This window comes from Dreissena polymorpha, chromosome 16 (assembly GCF_020536995.1).
Source record: "Dreissena polymorpha isolate Duluth1 chromosome 16, UMN_Dpol_1.0, whole genome shotgun sequence".
NCBI classification, from domain to species: Eukaryota; Metazoa; Mollusca; class Bivalvia; order Myida; family Dreissenidae; genus Dreissena; species Dreissena polymorpha.
In genome coordinates, this window is record NC_068370.1 from 20,606,129 (window position 1) to 20,627,203 (window position 21,075).

The 21,075-nt window shown below is 36.9% G+C and overlaps 1 protein-coding gene across 6 annotated transcripts in view; it reads left to right on the plus strand.

Moving 5' to 3' along the window:
• Nucleotides 1-21,075, plus strand: part of LOC127862093 (collagen alpha-2(IX) chain-like) — a 78,903-nt gene that overhangs the window by 27,416 nt on the left and 30,412 nt on the right. For 3 of the 6 annotated variants that reach the window (XM_052401057.1, XM_052401062.1, XM_052401061.1), the window contains exons 3-13: nt 5,886-5,945; nt 10,209-10,265; nt 11,384-11,498; nt 12,645-12,873; nt 14,105-14,320; nt 14,577-14,645; nt 17,006-17,035; nt 17,399-17,425; nt 20,250-20,339; nt 20,460-20,567; nt 20,842-20,895. In XM_052401057.1, coding sequence (XP_052257017.1) covers nt 5,891-5,945; nt 10,209-10,265; nt 11,384-11,498; nt 12,645-12,873; nt 14,105-14,320; nt 14,577-14,645; nt 17,006-17,035; nt 17,399-17,425; nt 20,250-20,339; nt 20,460-20,567; nt 20,842-20,895 — 1,050 coding nt within the window. In that variant the 5' untranslated portion in view covers nt 5,886-5,890. Of the gene's footprint in view, nt 1-5,885; nt 5,946-10,208; nt 10,266-11,383; nt 11,499-12,644; nt 12,874-14,104; nt 14,321-14,576; nt 14,646-17,005; nt 17,036-17,398; nt 17,426-18,223; nt 18,242-20,249; nt 20,340-20,459; nt 20,568-20,841; nt 20,896-21,075 lie in introns of all 6 variants that reach the window. The other 3 variants (XM_052401058.1, XM_052401059.1, XM_052401063.1) reach the window with 3 other exon arrangements.

Sequence of the window (21,075 nt, forward strand, 5' to 3'; positions counted from 1 at the left end):
ATTAGCAACTATTTGTGTTTGTTCCATCGAAAGCTCGTTATCAGGGTGCAGGATCAACGGGGTATACACACGGGCTGGACAGAGTGTAAAATACATGTACACCGTACAGGATCAACGGGGCATACACACGGGCTGGACAGAGTGTAAAATACATGTACACCGTTAAGAACTGCATTTTGCAAATATCTCAAATTAATAAGTTACATGTGCAAACCTTTAGTGCATAAAAGACAGTTTTGTTTGCATTTTGTGTCGATAGCTTAAATTTAAGAATAAATCATTGAATACGTCTGAAATCGGTGCCAAAATTTCACGTTGCGTGCAGCATTTATAACCGTGAACATAAATGCGTTACACATCGAATTTTTGGCAAAGAATACAAGCTTATTAATTAAAGTAGTTCTGATGTATTTCATATTGCCATAAGCAGCATAAAAACTGTCTTTTATGCATAAGTTGAAATTCTTAAGAAAAAAATGTTAAAAATTTTATTTGAAGACAAGCACCACTTACCGGTTTGTTTACATCCAGTAACGTTCAATTATGAACCCCACGAAGTCACGTGATCTGGATCACATGTGTCGGTATCAGCTAAGCGCTGCCAGTAAATTTTTCGTTATTAATTAAGTTTATTTAAGTGGAAACTATTTAATTTCTGGTATAATTGATAGATATTAATCTATTTAATTTAACTTTACTTGTTCCTATTAATTTATGGTTTAATACAGAAAAAATGTCGACATTAAATGGTATATATCCGTTCAAAGTAATTTTTTTTTATTCCATTGCATTCGAGTTTTTCTTATCGCTAAAATTATCCATGGAATTCCACTGGGAATTCTTTTTCTTAACAAAAACGTGCATGCTGTAAACAATGTTTACGTGAGGCATGTCTGATTAAAGATGTTTATAATATTTTACTACCCGAGTCAGAAAGATGGACACAACTCTATCGAACATAACAAAACCAAACTAAACACGTCACACTTGTTCTAAAGTAAACCAAAACGCCTAATCGGTGGTTATCTAAATGTTTTTGTAATCAGTAATACACCATATTAAGAAAGGGGAATTGAAGTAAACATTCCATTTAATATTCAATATTGCGTTTGCATAATGTAATTAAGGTCTATAATGATCTTATGTACGTGATATATGCTATGTACAAAATGCATCCTATTGGCTCCGTAATATGATTTATACAAATACAAACTTCGAATACATCATGTACAGAATTTAAATTAGCTGGGAGTTTTTATAGAAAACATGCACCGATTATATAAAGATAGGTACGTAAGTACACGCAAATATTTTAGTTGATAGAATGGAACCGTTGGTGATTCCTGGCAAAACCCTGTCTATTTCCGACATAGACATTATGTAAAAGATATTCTACTCTGTGAACCCTATCCCCATGATTATAAGTATGCTATTAATTGGATATTAAAACTCTTTGAGTTTTAAACAGAGCAACATAGACGTTTTAATTTTAAATCCAGATGGTATAATGTTGATCTTTATTGCCGTTATTTGAATAACAGATGTCCCAATAAAGGTTTAGTTGCGATAATGATGTTGCAAGATGCAGTGCAATGGTTGCGACGTTACGAATTTATTCTGATCGTGTGAGATATTGAACAAGTAGTTAAAGATTTCAAACCTATAATGCTAGTACAATTTAGATATAACAATTGATATTTCTTTACAAGAAAATATCGAGGACTTATGTTCGGTTGTAAAAGCTCTTTTCGAGTATAATATAACTCCGATTTAACATGGAGTGGCTTAAGGGTAGATGATAGAAATAGCTGTATGCTATCACGCTCCCAATTCACTTGAAAGTGAAACTTGTCTTAGTAATTAACTTATGAAGTGTCCGATGCTATCAATAACACGTCGTGGACGCTTAAAATGAATCGGTCCTGTTCATTGCTCTTGTATTGAGGAAGTTTACGAGTGGGTTGGCCTAATGGCTATTCGAGAAATCCCGGCAGACAATGACAAAGTAATTAAATTGCCATTTCCTGTGAAAGGTATAACAAAATTGATTCTCTTTTTGCAATAGCTGTCTTTTAAATAGCATTCTTGTTCAAACGTTCAATCTTTCACTTATAATTCTAGTCACATGTTCGTAGACAGGAACATATAGTACAAATTATAACTGTCTTGAATTCAACTGGTAATCACTTTATTCCTGCTGTTAATGGGTATTTAATCTATCTTTCATCAGATAGTCTGCAGTCTAGTCGATATATTTTGAGTTTATGAAGTGACCTAGACCTAGATCTAAAGAAAACGGGTCAGAAACTTAATAATGTTAAGCTTAACCCTATTGTGTAATAGCAGTAGCCTGTCTGAACGCTTTAGAAGTATCAGTAAGTTTCGCAAATGTATGAAGGCAATTAGAATAATTCGTTAGGACAGGTTAGTAAGATAAGCAAAAACATGCACATAACTGGCGTAGTTTGTTTGTTTGATCTACTTGTGCAAGTTATGAACCTCATGTCTGTTAATCTGATTGTTGCTTTATTATAAAGTTTGTTTTGAAAGAGATCTTTTTCGCTCTAGTATATACCATAATTCTTTTGAAGTTGAATATTGCAGTTGATTTTGATGTTTATGATTAACACAGAACAGCAAGCATATTTAAGTTTAAGCGAACACGTTATGCGTACAAAACAGTAATCGCCGTTGTTGACTCACACAAGAGAAAAGAAGAGTAGGTACATTGCATGTAAATCTGAACATTCCAAATAAACTTTACAATTCAGTGCAACACAGTTTAACCCATTAATGCCTAGTGGGATCTCCCATCCTTCTAAATTGGATCAATTTATTTCCAAAATTAGGGATGTCTAGTATATTTATTTCTATATTTAGAATATTTCTTATAGAAATTCCTTTAAGCAAACAGCGCAGACCCTGATGAGACGCCGCATGATGCGGTGTCTCATCTGGGTCTTCGCTGATTGCCAAAACAGCGCAGACCCTGGGTCTACGCTGTTTGCCAAGGCCCTTTTTTCTAGACGCTATGCATAAATGGGTTAATACTATTGAATTTGGCTTATAAGAGTTAAATATTCCACCACCTACTTGTGGCACGCCAACAAGAATGACAAAAAGTTCTGTAACAACCACTCCAACCTACCATTAATTTACCAAGAGCAAAAAATAAAGAATGAAATGAGGACATGTCAGTAATAATTATTGTTTTTGTTCTGAGAAAAGATTAATGAAGCTTCCGGCAACTCTAACTTCGTTATTTCGTTAACAGCTGAATTCCTGTGAGTCCGTGCGACGCACGCGTCCCTCCAAGGCATCATTCTACCACGTTATATGATGCGGAGTATCAATGATAAATGTGTCTGTATTCATAGTCGTTTCAAGTAAAATGCAGAAATTACAAGCTGATTCAATATTTGCGTCAGATAAATATATTTATAATGAAAATTTATGAAGATATGAATCGATTAATTTAATACAATCGTTTTATCTTTATTTTTTGAAAATGACTTACATGCAGTTTTGTTGAAAGTCGTCGAATGAAAACGGATATTAATTTTATACACTTCAATATTAATGAACACACATGCAAGGAATTCCAACCGAAATTTGTGATGATTACAAATCTTCTGTTCTAAATTGAAGACTATACAGTAAAAGCGTATCGAAAAATTCTTCTTCTTATAGAATAATTATGATGTCTGTATTGGATTATATCATGGGGTAATGAAATACTAGTTGGTGCTTATTTAAACATCTTTGAATTTGAGTCGCTTTATCCAGAACCGCATTCTTGTGATAACTTTCATGGTTCTTATACTGTAGTATGGTTGAATAAGTTTTCCTTTCGAACAAATCAGATGAATTCATAGCTGAACATAACATTTTTCTGTTCATGTAATAACGTTTTGTGTTCACGTGTTGACTGAACCCAGATTCAGATTCTCAATGAGCAATTCTATCTACATGAGTCAAGTGATGGCAATTAAACCATCTACATGAGTCAAGTGATGGCAATTAAACCATCTACATGAGTCAAGTGATGGCAATTCTGTGGTGGTTGATAGATATGAATCACGAGCATAACTTGGTGATGTAATAAGTGTCTTGGTTGTTTCCTCCCTGGATGATATGCGACCTTTGATTGATTTATTTTATGTAATTAGTAGTTTTACAAATTGACTGTTCTATTTTCAAATTGTAATATAATTGTAATACAATCATTTGACGGTTTATGGAACGCCATTACTGACTTCATATGACTGTTGTCGTTGTTTGCTGTACATTAATCATTATTTTCAGTGGAATATACATTATGCTTTGTGCAATTTTCTTTACGTTCGGTACATTCGTCATTGTATGCAGTAGTTAAAGCATTACTCGAAGTAGTAACAACATTATGTTCTGTCCAAACTTCTTGACGTTCTGTACAATCAACATTATGTGTAGTAGTTTTATCATTATGCGCTGTGCAAACGTCTTTACGTTCGGAACATTGGTCATTACGTGCAGCAGTTACATCATTATGTGCAGTAGTAACAACATTACGTGCTGTGCAAACTTGTTTCCGTTCGGTACTGTTTCCGTTCGGTACATTCGTCATGACTCATTATGTGTAGTAGTTTTATCATTATGCGCTGAGCAAACGTCTTTACGTTCGGTACATTCGTCATTACGTGCAGCAGTTACATCATTATGCGCAGTAGTAACAATATTACGTGCTGTGCAAACTTCTTTCCGTTCGGTACATTCGTCATTATGTGTAGTAGTTTTATCATTATGCGCTGTGCAAACGTCTTTACGTTCGGTGCATTCGTCATTACGTGCAGCAGTTACATCATTATGTGCAGTAGTAACAACATTACGTGCTGTGCAATTTTCTTTCCGTTCGGTACATTCGTTACGAATGCACCGAACGTAAAGACGTTTGCACAGCGCATAATGATAAAACTACTACACATAATGACGAATGTACCGAACGGAAAGAAGTTTGCACAGCACGTAATGTTGTTACTACTGCACATAATGATGTAACTGCTGCACGTAATGACGAATGTACCGAACGTAAAGAAGTTTGCACAGCGCATACTAATAAAACTACTACACATAATGTTGAATGTACAGAACGTCAAGAAGTTTGGACAGAACATAATGTTGTTACTACTTCGAGTAATGCTTTAACTACTGCACACAATGACGAATGTACCGAACATAAAGAAAATTGCACAAAGCATAATGTATATTCCACTGAAAATAATGATTAATGTACTGCAAACAACGACAACAGTCATATGAAGTCAGTAAAGGCGTCCCATAACGGTTGACTTAATTCGCTTATTTGTTGGCATATACTATATAATTCATTCATTTAAACGCTTACAACAGGTGTTCACGGTTATGTCGGAATGAAAGGCTTAGTTTCGCTACGTTTAATAAAGAATACGCATGTGACTAAGTGGGGTGACGATTTCAATTCCCAATTGTTACGAGCTGACAGCTGTTGCCAGAGGTGAACAGGTCGGGGTTGCGCCTTACCGGGGTTATCACTTGAGGAGACATATGCTTCAGACCTCACATAGCTTCCAATATACTCGTTTAATGTAAACATGATCAGTCTTCCACTAATTGACACAAAGCTTATATAAAGTATGGGGAAACATAAGCAAGTTTATGTATTATCGACTTGTATGATTGCTGTATATAATTGTCCGATCGGCAAAATCTCTCTCGTCACTGATGAATGATTGCATGCGATTGTGGAGACTCAGTAATCACTGAAAATAATTACATGCTACTGTGGGCACTGTTTTACCCTCAATTTCACTGTGAAACGAACGGGTAAGTTTAAGACTATTTATGCAGGGCCAATTCTATATTTTCAGGCACGATGTTGAAGTCTATATGTATAGCCGTCCTCTTGTACGTTCCGTGCGTCCTCTCTCGTAAGTAGTTTACGTAACGGTGACCATTGATATCATGTGTACCGAGAATATAAGTAAGGGGGCATAAGATAAGACAGTCACTCCATTAACACGACCTTTAATCATGGGCGCCACCTCTTTTTGGCGATGCATTAATAAAGGAGGTGCCAATGCTACTTCCTAGGTGGCGCTAAGGACCGGATGTTTTGAAATTGTAACTTAATTCGAGTGTTTATAACAATAAAATAACAACGATATGCACTTACCTTTTCTATTCTTTCTTCCATCCTTGGATTTTTTTTAAACCACACTATATGGTGAACGATAGACAATACGTTTGTATCGAATGCTGACCCTTGTTACCAACAATGTACGAAATCGAATTCTTATCACAGCGATTTATTATATTACCATCAAAAATTCAAATTATAAAGGACAAACACACAATCAGAAATACGTTTTGGATTCGTTCGATGCTTTTAATATGTTAGTGTTAAAAATAAATCACCACGTAAACAATCACACGGCAGAGCTGGACCGGGCTTCTATAATCGTCCTTAGCCGCATAATTGCCCGCGCGCCTAGGGCCGTCGGGCCGTTATATCGGCAACGGGCCGATTGTAGACATCCGGCCCAGCTTTGTCGTGAGTTATTGTCTAATTATTAACCGGGTCTATATTTGAGATGAAGTAAGTACATTTTCAGGAAAAATGTAAAGTTACCGTAGTATTCATATACTATACAATAAAACTAGTTTCTTAGATTTTAGTAGACACTGTCCTGGTCTGTACATTTTGGAGATAAAACCAACATGAAACCAAAGATTCGCTGTTGTGCGTATTAGATTGACTGTCCATTCAATACATTCTTAACTTTCGTTCATAAATCAGTTAGTTTCACCTGTAATGATCGTGTTTTCCACCAGCATTCTTTGTATTCAAATCGTTCGTTCCCAATTAATCCCACCCAATGTCTGTTTTACGCCTTATTTGTCAAGTAATAAGTGATGTTATCGCTCATTGACTTTTCTTGTCATTTTCTTTGTCGTTGTACTCGTCACTGTTAGGTTTCAATGGTAGTGTTGATTTCAAAGATATCTGTCCAAGTTAGCGAGTCTTTATAGTTCGAGTGGTCACGTAGAAAGAAATATCTGTTTAACACACACAATTAAGATAATTATTTACACATAAATAGCTAGAGTAAACTAGTGTCAGATGAAACGATTATTTTACAAAACGCAATCGAACCAGTCATGACTCTTCATAGATATTGCGACCGTTGGGGCGGACAAAAGACGAGTGCGGAAAACCAGTAAATTACATACAACCTACAGTAGTTCATACAACAAATAATTTTGGATATGATATTTGTTTACTAATTTCTAAACTGGGTCGGTGCGTCCTTCGCTTTTACGAAAACTATTTACATTTCCGTAGACAGTGTACATATTTTGTGCTAAAATTTTTTTAACAAATCGTAAAACCCCAAATATCCTCATTGGAACATTGCCCAACATTTTTATGGTAGCTTTTCATCGTACAAAGCAATAATGTCGCCAATCATCGATTTTGTTTTTTGATGGCACAATGCTGTTGTTTTTCTGTTGTTGTTTCGAACTAAATAAAACACACGGAAGTCATGTTATAACAATTGTTTTATGGAAAAGCTGGCTGATCTTGGCATTCCGGAAATTCCCGGGTTATATTATTGCAGCCCAGAACTGTTGACATGCGGCCACTGGCTGAACCGAATTCATATCAGGACTAAACCGAGTATATATCAGGACTGAACTGAGTATATATCAGGACTGAACCGAGTTTATATCAGGACTGAACCGAGTTTATATCAAGACTTAACCGAATTCATATCAGGTCCGAACCGAGTTTATATCAGGACTGAACGGAGTTTATATCAGGACTGAACCGAGTTTATATCAGGACTGAACGGAGTTTATATCAGGACTGAACCGAGTTTATATCATGATTAACCGAGTTGATAAGTTTATATCAGGAGTGAACCGAGTTTATATCAGGACTGAACCGAATTTATATCAGGACTGATCTAAGTTCACATCAGGATTGAACCGAGTTTATATCATGATTAACCGAGTTAATAAGTTTATATCAGGAGTGAACCCAGTTTATATCAGGTCTGAACCGAGTTTATATCAGGAATGAACCGAGTTTATATCAGGACTGAACCGAGTTTATATTAGGACTGAATCGAGTTTATATCAGGACTGAACCGAGTTTATATCAGGACTGAACCGAGTTTATATTAGTACTGAACCGAGTTTATATCAGAACTGAACCGAGTTTATATCAGGACTGAACCGAGTTTATATTAGGACTAAACCGAGTTTGTGTCAGGACTGAACTGAGTTTATATCAGGACTGAACCACATTTATATCAGGACTGAACCATATTTATATCAGGACTGAACTGAGTTTATATCAAGATTGAACTGAGTTTATATCAGGACTGAACTGAGTTTATATCATGACTGAACTGAGTTTATATCAAGATTGAACTGAGTTTATATCAGGACTGAACTGAGTTTATATCATGACTGAACTGAGTTTATATCAAGACTGAACTGAGTTTATACAGGATTGAACCGCATTTATATCAGGACTGCACCTAATTTATATCAGGACTGAACCGAGCTTTTATAAGGAGTCATTTTCAACGCGAAATTTACATGCCACGTGTGACGAGTAAAGGTATATAATGGGAGTAATAAAGCCCGAATGATGAAATCATGCATGGTATGTTGTTCCAAGTCTTACAACAAACAAAGACTGATTCTCGTGCGCAAAGCAACGTACTAAATAACACGCCCACAACTCAAAACCTCAACTAGTCTGGGATGAGTGACCGAATTCTGTTTTGATAATGAAGATTAAAGAAGTAAACGTAATTCATATCTGTTTGTATGTCCGAACATGTTTTATTTCCTTGAACGCAATGTGGTATACCGATAATCGTAATATATTAGAAGATATTAGTGTTAATGTTCTATGTAGGCAGTTTACCGCTAACATTATTGGTAATGACGTACAAACGAATGTTCTTATTTTCAAATTGTAAGTACAATGTACTAATCTGCCATATTAATGTAATTTTCGACTCTTGTCAGTGCATACTTAATTGCTTTCTTACAATATATATTAATCATTAAACAAGCGAGTCAAAAGATAGAGAATGCGAGTTTTATAAGTTGTCTTTTGGCCATTGATACAAAATGAGCACATTATCGGAAGAGCAAATTTTTATTATTAAACACAAACTCGTCTGCGAATATGAGATTTCCAAGGGCGTAGTTCTTTATTGTCTACTGCGATATAATAACTGTAATGCAAGTACCGGCTTTTTTAAACGTAATGGGTTCAACTTCTCCGACAGGCCTTTACAACATATTGGATTCGCATCAAATAATAATTGCAGAGTAAGAATTGTGTAACTGCCAGACAACGTTCAATCAGTAAACACGTGTAAAGGGAAACACTCCAAGAGACGAAAAGCCAGACATTATCATGTTCGGCAAATAGTCTAGAGGGTAGGAACTGCAATGGAAGTGTTGTCCACAGAGACTGTCTATTGCTGCTGAACCTAATATACAGGAAATATACATATTATTTACAGTTCAGTGGTATGTTGAAAATCCTCAACCGGCGAAACCGGAGAGTACTTATGTTAACCCCCGGTCCATCAGTTGTTAACCCCCGGTCCATCAGTCTGTCCGCGTGTCCTTTGTCCGTTTATGCGTCCGGATCTTGATCCTACGATAACTCGAAGTACTCGGAGTACTACAGTTAAGTTATTTAAGATTGTTTTCCAGACAAAATGTGATTGCTTTGGTTACAGAAATAAGTGAAAAATCTCAGAAAAAAATCTGGATCCTGGGATAGCTCAAAAAGTACTAAACCCAGGTTGTTGAACCTCGGTATGTGGGTATATGGGGAATATGCACATTATTTCATGATTGACACATGGCGTTGTTTCAATGGTTACAGAAATAAGGTAAAACGAAAATCTTGATACTTTGACACTTCAAAATGTACTTGAACCATGTTGATTTAACTCAGAAGGTGGATAGAGGACCATATGGGCAATATGACAAATATGTGGTTGCCATGGTTACAGAAATTGTGAAAACCAACATATTGATACTTCGATAACACAATATGTTCGTATGATTTCTCCGACAAAAATATCCGGCAGGGTCATGCTGTTTTGTCTATGACAAAGCTCTTGTTAATTTATTTTTCCTTTTTTTTTCAGAGGGAAAGTTTACATGCCCAGAGGGAAATTTAGAACTATTCAGCAATGATGTAAAAGGTATAACGATGGTTTTAGTTTTGCATATTTTGTTTTGCCAGTTTGGCTAGATCTGTTGTTTTAATTGTTTAGAAATACATTAATGACATTACATATATGTCACTGTTTCATTTTGTATAAGAACCGGTATTCAATCTTAAATAATACCTGTATTCCTCTTAAAAATAGAAGTCGGCAGTTCGGGTAATGTTTTATACCGTTACTGCTGAAGTTCCTTTAATATGTGTTTAAATCGCCTGTTGTAAATGCCATACTTCTCTTAATATAAATACGCACGTAAAGAAAGTCTATGGTAGTACTTGATGTGTTTGAACCACCTACACTCGGCCAAGAAAGTCTTTGGTCGTACTGAATATGTTTGAACCACCTAGTGGAATCGGCCAAGAAGGTCTATGGTAGCACTGAATGTGTTTGAAACACCTAGTGGACTCGGCCAATAAAGTATATGGTAGTACTGAATGTGTTTGAACCACCTAGTGGACTCGGCCGAATGCGTGTATACTTTTTGTATTTCTGAGCATGTGTATTTCATGAAATGCATTAAAATTTTGTCTGTCGAAATTGGCTTGCACACATATGCCTTGCAATTAAGCATGTAAATCCGGCACTATCACATGCTTTCTCTTTCGTTTAAAGAGCCATTAGTATTTCTTCTCGTGATGATGCGAAATATCTTGTATGTTGGCACCAACCTTAAGCCACCGTGGATGATCTATTTAGATGTGCAGTAAATATGCTATCTCTCTACAAATGTGCACGTGCGTTTGATGATAATAATAATACAAATAATTTATAGGGTTACACATTTAGTAAGTCTACTTTGGCATGTTTTGGACATTTTATAAATCTCATCAGAAAAGCATGATGTGGTAAATTAATATACACCAATGAAGAACTTTCCATTGCGAATTCATCATGTTCCAATCAACATTATTTTGTTGAAAGATTTGATCATGCTACTTGTCGGTGCTTTTAATGATAATATTTTAGTTATAAATAGATCAGAAGCATTTGCCAGTAAGATTGCAATTATCGTTTTGAAAGCCTTGAACATGTCATAAAATAACAGAAGGATTCATGATGTAATACTTACGTTCTGCCGTTTATTTTTTTTATAGAGTTCGACTTCTTAACAAAGTTTAATTTCAACAAGCTTAAGCCAGAGAAAGGATATGGCCAGTATGGAACGTCGATAACGGTCAAAGACAAAGTGGTTACCGACGAAGTCAACTGGTTTGTAAATTTACACAGTGATTTACAAAATAAATTATTCAGTCAAAATTGCTTAGTTTGCTTTCATCAGTTATGGATATTTTAAATTCAAATTGGTAAATGTTAAAACGCTTTTTGTTGTTTAGATGATATAAATGTTTGCATACGACCAGTGCCCCAGATAAGCTGCGTATCTGCGTCTTTCACCCTATTAAAATGTTGAAAAACGCAAAGAAATTCAATATCATGCGTATTGAAAACGCTATCAATTTGATTTTTACGCAAAAGCGTAAAATTCGATGCGTACGACACACTAGCTTCGATCGAAAATGCTTTGCTCATGTTCGGTATTTTCTTTTGAAATTATTATCGTAACGCGGCGACGCTTTTATTCAGCAAGCGCCTGGATGACAGAGCAGAAAAACAGGCAAAGTTATTCAAACGCTCTGCGGACTAGACATAGATATCATAAAGCGTTTGACCATAATATTGACAACGGCATACATGCGTTTTCAATCTGACTTAATCCGTCGTTCATTGTGCGTGTTTTTGTAAAGCGTCTGTACTGTCAGTTTATATTACGATGCGAAATAAAAATGCCAAAGAGAGGTCGAAAGACGTCCGCCATTGTTGCGCCAAAATATCTGTCAATCACAAACTTTCTCGAAACAAGAAAGCAAGAGCCAATAAGTGCCGAATTATTCGTGTTATCGATTTTTTTTAGTTTTAAGTTTATATTAAGGACAGTTTCAAGGATTAAAGATGTTATGAAACATCAGTTTATTAAAGTTAATTATGATAGTTTACAGTTTTATTGCATCAATACAAGTGTGCAGCTTTAACATAGGTAAAGCAGAAATGATTTTAAAGTATGCATTTTTTTAAACTAATTTCACCCTATTTCAAGAATGAAATCACCCTATTTTTCAAAATCAATGGGTGAAAACCCTATTTCCCAAATAATTATCTGGGGCACTGATACGACTACAACTATTTTTGTTATAATAAATATTTTGTAACATAGCCGTATAAAAAAAACATGACCGTTCAATTATTCAAATTGCTCTTCTGTTACAGAGGTTGTAGTGCACTGCCAGTTATACGCGTAACTGCTGTTGAGCCATAACTAGTGTTACTGTCAAACTGCAAATTATTGTGTGCTTTCAGGAACCTGTTTGATCAAAAGTTACCAAATAGCTTCGTATTTGTTGCCATATATCAGATGGTACAGCGAAAAGCAATCTGGAATCTGTTTGACATAAAGGACAGCTCAGGAAAGTCGCACCTGGCCCTGCAGTTCAATGCCAATAGAGGTCATCAAACAGTGACGCTCATCTATAAGAATGAAAACAGACAGGAGCAGCGTGTAGTGTTCGACGGGAAAGTTGGGCGAATGGTAAGACAGCGATAGGAAACTGTCTGAGTAGTTGTCGGGGATGATAATCACGTCTCTTAAAAGAGAGAGGCATCATCGCGGGCCGCGTTGGAATCGCGGCGGCCGCCTTTGCATCATGGTGTTTGTATGATCTTTAGTTGTTTAATTTTCTTTACATCCGAATACAGTTTGCTGAACATTTTACACAAAACCTTGTGTAAATAAAAAAAATTATAAGCAAAAAGGCATATTATCTGTACACGATTTAACATCTTGGAATTCGCAACTGTCGGCTTGTTTTATAGAACTCGGATGAATGTAAGAGTACAATTTACATGTAGATTTCTACCATGTCTAAATGAGAACTAAACGTAAAAATACATTGTTTATGTTTATGCCATCTTGATGAAACCTTGTCAGATTGTATATCTCAACAATATCTTGACCCAGATCGAATCCGGATTATGTTTGTCTAAAAATACGGTCACCAATTCAATTATTAGAAAAACCTTGTTACCAGCCTAGACGTCACATGTTTTGTTCAATCTTGGTGAGACTTGCTTTAAATGTTTTTCATGAGCGTTAAAAACTAGTTCACCAGGGAAACTGTTAGGAAAACGTTTTACCCACAGAAGACGCCACATGTATAGCTCAATCATAATGAAACTTGGTCCGAATGTTTTTGACAACATCTAAAATGAATTCAAATTTGGGTCACGTGCATCCTAAATAAGGCTACAAGGTCAAACAATTCAAAAGCCTTATTACCATTGCAGAGGCCACATTTATGACTCAATCTTGATAAAAACATGGTCAGAAGGTTTATCGATGTCTAGATCATGGTCGAATCTTAGTGCGTCCAAAAACAATGCCAAAAGATCGATCCTTAGGAAAAAAATTGTTACCACTATAGAGACCACATTCATTATTCAATACTGATAAAACTTTGTCACAATGCTTACCTTGACAATGTCTTTTTAACGTGGGTCAAATAGGTCACCATGTCAAATCTTGGAAAAACCGTGTTACCTTTGTGGAGGCCAATTTTATGACTCAATTTTGATGAAACTTGGTCGGCATTTATCTTGACCATACGAAGACTACGTTGAATCTGGTTCAATAGGGGTTGACAACAAGTTCACCAGGTTAAATCATCAAACATTCGTTTCTGTGAACTCAGTTGAGCTCTTAAAGGTCACCATGGCCCTCTCGTTTATTAATCAATACATGATTTCTCTGTCAAATGTCACAGGCGACCCAAATTAAAGAGTGGCACAAGATATACGTGCGCCTGATGCGGACGGAGCAGAAGAACAGTGATGGTGTCCTAGAGTACATTGACGTCGTCACCATCGACGTGGACTGTCGCGTCACAGAGAAGAAGGCCCTCAACAAACGTCGAGAGGAGTACGTGGATCCCAGCGGATTAACAACAGTCTCAAGAGATATCACCGGTAAAACCTACCAGGTATACACGGATTCACTGAGTAATAAAGCGGTTACTCCAATATTTTACAAGTATCATTCTCTCTACGTGATATTTATACATCAATCAGAAATGTTTTATTTTTATATGCTATAAAGGCAAGAAACGAGATAAAATAGATTTTGTAGTACGTATTATTATGTTCATGTTTTTAAAGTCCATAAAGGTTGTATACGACGAGGAAAATATTGGCATACGCCGTTCACATTAACGAGTTCATAAACCTGCAACGTTTCAGGCGAAGTTGTCGTGGATGCAGTTCCATTGTAACCCCCATATGGAGAAGGACTGTAGCGAAATAGAAAGGGTATTATGATAATTGATATCTCTAACTTGTATGTATAATGTGGATTCAAGCATAGGCGCACATAAAGTTATGGAAAGCAAACACTATAATATTCAATAAAAACACACACACGCCAATTTCGACCTAACTTCATAACAATAACGCTATTTTAACTCGATATGCCAACATAGATTGTATACTTGTGCACACATATACTTAAAGAATCACCTACTAGTTCATCGCATACATGCCTGCTATTTGCCCGCAGCGGCTGTTGCGGTATGCTACCGTTCGCTACGCCACCTGCAAGCGTGCTAGCACTAGTTCAACTTGTGATGCTATCACATTGCTCACTTTTGCCATATCACTGTTTATATACGTTATATTCAAACCATATATACGGGTAGTAAAAAATGGATGCACGGATATTAGTGCTTAAAAACTACTTGTTCCCACAATAGAAGTCATTTTAAAATGAATCCATAGATAATTTAACATTACACAATCATATTTTTTACGTTAAACTTATACATTAAATCAAGCTGTTTAGTACGGTGGCATATAGGTGACATTCACTCCTCTTTTTTTAAATTGCACTGCTCTTTTTTCCATCTCGTGGCCACGACTTAGTAACTCGTGGCCACGAGATAGCTATGTCGTGGCCACGAGATAGTGAAAAGAGGAGTGCAAAACTAAATAAAAGAGGAGTGCAATTAAAAAAAAGAGCGGTGCAGTAAATAAAGGAAGGGTGCATTAAAATAAAGAGGAGAGATTTTCGAGATCTCGAGATCCCGACATAGCTATCTCGTGGCCACGAGTTAGTCAGCCAATCAAATACTATCTAGTTCCCTCAAATTAATCAGCCAATGAAAACGTCCTAAAGGCAAGGCTCTGATATAACATAACATACTACTATTAGTACTACTATTAGTACTACTATTTCTTCTACTACTATTGCTGCTGTTGTTGTTGCTGCTGCTGCTACTTCTACTACTTCTACTACTACTTCTACTACTACTACTACTACTACGACCGACCGACGGACGATGGACGACGACCGACGGGCGACCGAGGGACGACTGATGGACGACCAACGGACGACCGATGTTTGGACGAGGGACGACCGACTGACGACCGACGGACCACGACCGGAGTATTGACGACCGAAGGACGACCGCGAGGATGGACGACCGGATGATAGACGACCGATGGACGACCGACGGATGGACGACCGACGGACGACCGGAAGACGGACGACCGGAAGACGGACGACCGGAGGACGGACGATGGACGACCGACGGACGACGCCGGATGGACAACCGACGGACCACGACCGGAGGACAGACGACCGACGGACGACCGACAGACCACGACCGGAGGACAGACACCGGATGGACGACCGACGGACCACGACCGGAGGACGGACGATGGACGATCGATGGACGACACACAGACGGCCGACTGACGACCGGACGACGACGGACGGACGACGACGACTACGACTACTACGACGACGACGACTACTACTACTACTACTACTACTACTTCTACTACTACTACTACTACTACTACTACTACTACTACTACTACCAACAGCAGCAGTAGCAGTAGCAGTAGTAGTAGGAGGAGGAGGAGGAGCAGTAACAGCAGAAGCGATAGTAGTAATAGTAGTAGTAGTAGTGGTAGTAGTAGTAGTAGTAGTAGTAGTAGTAGTAGTGGTAGTAGCAGTTTTGCAGCAACAACAACAACAACAGCTGCAGCAGTAGTAGTACTAATATTAGTACTAATAGTAGTATGTTATGTTATATCAGAGCCTTGCCTGCTTTGACCAGCTATAGATATGCGAACACAATATTTACACATGTTACGCAAAATTTGATTGGCTGACTAACTCGGGATCTCGAGATAGCGTAAATTCTCTCTTCTTTTGTTTTATGCACTCTGCCTTTATTTACTGCACCGCTCTTAATTGCACTCCGCTTTTATTTAGTTTTGCACTCCTCTTTTTTCTATCTCGTGGCCACGACATAGCTATCTCGAGATCACGACTTAGCTAACTCGTGGCCACGAGATAGGAAAGAGAGGCGTGCAATTTAAAAAAGAGGAGTGAATGTCACCTCTGCTATCTCGAGATCCCAACTTAGCTAACTCGTGGCCACGAGATAGAAAAAAGAAGCGTGCAGTTTAAAAAAAGAGGAATGAATGTCCCTCTATGCCACCGTAGTTTAGTGATAATAATTATGATTTTATTCACAGGAAAAATATAATTTATATTGATGTCATATTTTATACTACAATCATTTTACAAAATGGCCGCGAAATGCGTCATAGGTTTTATGCAGCGAGATGTTTATGTGTCTGCTATTTTATTTTTGTTCTAGGTAAATCGATTCAAGAACTTGAAAGAGCTGGTATGTTGCTGTTGTTTTGAGATCATTTACTCTCTATTTAAAACTGAGTGTTATCAAGATCGCAGTTAATCATTTCCAGCTGTGCAAGCATTTTCTCAAAAGACATTTATTGCACACGATAAGATCTTTATTTACCCATCTATTTACATGTTGTTACTATCAGCTATGTTATTGTTCATATTCTATTACTTTTATATGCATACGTATGTGTAGCTGTATACTTTCTACGGTACATCTCCATTACGTATGAACATATTTCATTACACGTGACTGTACTACTACTGTTGAAGTGATTAGTTGATAATAACTTGGTGTTTGTGTTTTTGTCTAAAAATGTTTGTTTCAAACTTATCGTATATAAAGGAAAAGGATCTGCCAGCACAAGATACGGTATTTGTATTGTCCATATTGTTATTTCTATATACACGTATCCATCTTGTACCCATGGTGTTGCATTTTGTTTCGTTTGATCCAACCGTTTAGTTGATTCAAAGCATTTTGTATTTAACGAGTTTGCTTATATACTTAGATTTTGTTTGTAATCCACTAGCATGTGAATACAGACTGTGTCCCTATTTTACCCGTATGCATGTTAACCGGGTTTTCGAAGAATTTATGAATTGCGGGCATACAGGCAGTCGTTCGGTGGGGGTCACATTGGTGGTTTCTTGTCAATAACTTAAGCTTGTATTTACCGACTTTCATGAAGTTTTTTATACAAGCTACGGTAACTAAATATATGTACACTTATTCAGCCCAATAATTCCGGTTTGGCTTGATTTTGCACTGGAATTTTGATACAGGCTGCTTACATGCAAACATAGCTTGATGTTGCATTTTGGACTGTTCTGTCAAGGTCACTATCACTGTTTTTAAAAATAGTAACGTATATCGCACGGAGACATACCCTGACATTGTGTTAGGGCGATGGCCAAGTCAACATTTCTGTTTCTTAAAATTGTTTCTGTAACTTGAGTTGGAGGTGTTCAATTACTTAAATTTGGATGAACGTATTGTGTTGACATTGTATGTAGCAATCTTATGTGCAAACTTAAGAGTTGGCTTGGTTGTTCTCAAGCTAAGAAGATTACTTGGTCAAACGTTCAAACCGAACTATGTGGCATTGTACCGTTATTGCTTACTATAGCACATTGCATTATTGTCTTCAATTTTGACTTTATTACACAGATACTGTCTGATGTATCGGTATGTAGGACAAGTACCACGCACGAACAACAGTTTTCAATCACGGCCACTACTGTGTAGTCACTTGTTCCTAATACACGACACTTATCAAATGCACGATGAAATATAAAATTCATTGTTTAATGTTGTTAAATAAAACCATCGAATACAACTGTATTATCAGTATTCTCAGTAAATATTCATAACCTACGACGATTAGTATGGCATAATTTGATATTTACAACATGGAATTCCATAGACTTCAAGAATATCGACTCAGATAGTTATCTTGTAGTTGGTTATGTGTAGCGCGTGTGCTTGCTGCAATAGCGATACTTGCGATGCTGTTTAACACTAAAATACGCACTTGCTTGCTTGCTTAAACAGTTGGATGTTAATTATGCGAACTATTCACAGATCATGCACGCACAAGAAATGCACGTGTTTATATTTATCTTATTTTGTTGTTTTGCATTAACATAAAATATAATTGCTTTTTTATTTAAAAATATATATCTTTAGAATGGTAAATTTTAAGTAATGATTAGAAATCAGGTTTTATAATTTTGAAAAGATTGCATGTGTTTTTCAAAGTGGTAGTTCTAAGCTTACCTGGGCACAAAGTGTTCAATGTGAGCTAATGTGATCTGTCTATGTCCGTCGTTGTAGTTTTGCGTCATTCGTCGTCAGTATTTAGTTAGTAAACATGATTGTTTGCTCAATTTTGACGAAACTAAGTAACAGTGTTTATCTTGGCAACATCAATTCTACAACAGAATCTAGTTAAAGTTGAGTAAAATTATATGGCATCTGTTATCATCTATTAATCAAAGCGCTGATGGCACTGTAGGTGTTCGCTGTTGTATAAGTTTAGACGCAAATCAGTTTTAAAATTATGTTATAGCTTCTTATATTGCAAGTTTTAAATGAACACAACCCATTCAAATTTATAAAAAGTGTGTCTTAAAGCACAGGTCCAGATGTTGTATTTTTTAATAATTCATAAAAAATTTAATTTAATCAATTTTGGAAAACAGGGCTTAATGCATATGCTTTAATTGTCATCCCAGTACCAGAGACTCTCTTTAAACGAAAAACATTATAAAATCAGAAATGTCGTCCTTGATTAGCTTGTGCGCATTGCACAGGCTAATCGGTGTGCTCAGGCTAATCTTATATAACATGCATTAAGCCCCGTTTTCCCTATGTACAGATTTCAATAATAAAAACTAGACTGGCCAATGTCGTCTTTAAAGCTGTTAAACACTATTAGTCATATACAACCACTGCAGTGTACCAGTGGTGAACTATAAACAGGCAAATGTGATGGTTATCTTTCCTAGCAGACGCTCCTAGCATTTGTCGTCTGCATAATTTTGCTGCAACAAGCGGTGGTTGTCTTTCCATAGCGTAGTTAAGCAGTTAAGCGCATACTGATTTGCAAAACTTGCTCTGTAACATTAGTGTGAGCTAACGCTCACACTTAAAACGTTGTTACCGCTCTTGAAGAACATATGTAATACAATCTTGGTTTTGGGAAAATTCGGTCGTCAGTAAAAAGGCGCTCACCACTTTCAACTGAAAATTGTATATCTTAATAAAAATAAAGACACAATTTACTAATTTAACACGAACCAAATCAGTGTGTTTTTTTTCAGAATATATAATGAATTCCCAAATATTAGGGTTTATCTTTCGAACGGCTAAAGCTATAGGAAAGATGGATATATGGGTCCTTAGTGCGATGAAACTCAGTCTGGTTGCTTATTATGATATCATGATAGCTATGACAAATTGAAAACTGAAATATTTAATTTACTTCGAGAAATAATACGGATGCATTCAAACTCAAATATATTAAATGGCAAAACCCCATGTTTATAATATTTATATTCACAACCGTCATATCTGCAAAACCTATTTCAAACATTTCATCCTCACCCGTTGTGTTAAACAAGACATTGTGTTTGCGTGCGATTTTAAGTCCGAGTAAAGCTTAGATGATGGCACGCCCCTTGTGCTGTTTCAGGTGAGCAAGAGCAGAGGTGACCAGCCGGCAAGTACCTTATGTGAGTCGGTCACATGTCCCCCCGGTAGGGATGGGGAGAAGGGAGAACAGGTACGGACCGCATGGCGTTATCAACTGAATGTAGAGTCATCTAAATATTGCAATACTTAATGAAATTCTAGCGAAATGTGTTACGCTGAACAAGTCACTGTCATTTGTTTGTTATGTCAGGGCCCACCGGGTCTTCCAGGGTTAACTGGCCCAGCGGGACCGCGAGGACCGCCGGGAGAAGATGGCGACAAGGGGGAGGAGGGCACACCGGGAAAACCAGGCAGAGATGTGAGTCTAACAAACCGAAATCATGTTTTGGATATTGAACAGTTAATCAGAGTTTATCAAAAAAAAAACATAAAGAATGCTTGACAATTTTTCGGTTAAACGAATACAAGTGAGAATCATTAAACAAAATTGATAAATTTATACAGGTTAATACAGGCGACTGGGTAGGGTTTATCAAAGTTTGTTGTCATATAGACAACTGATGTAACCCGCCTATGAGTTTAGTTGTCTAATTGCTGCCGATTATAATATCTGGCTGTCTGTTTCACCTCAGGGCGCTACTGGGGAGCCGGGGGCTCCGGGACTTCCAGGTGCGCAAGGAGAACGGGTACGTATGTTTCCATAGCAACCACTTCGCCGTGTAATGGGCATGGCTATTTATAAAGTACATCCCGCCTATAATGTATATGAAAATACATGTTTTATTTAACCGAGAAAGTATTTTTAAGCAATCATAGACTTAGTTCAATAAAGACTATGATAAAATGACAGTGTCTCTTGTAACTAT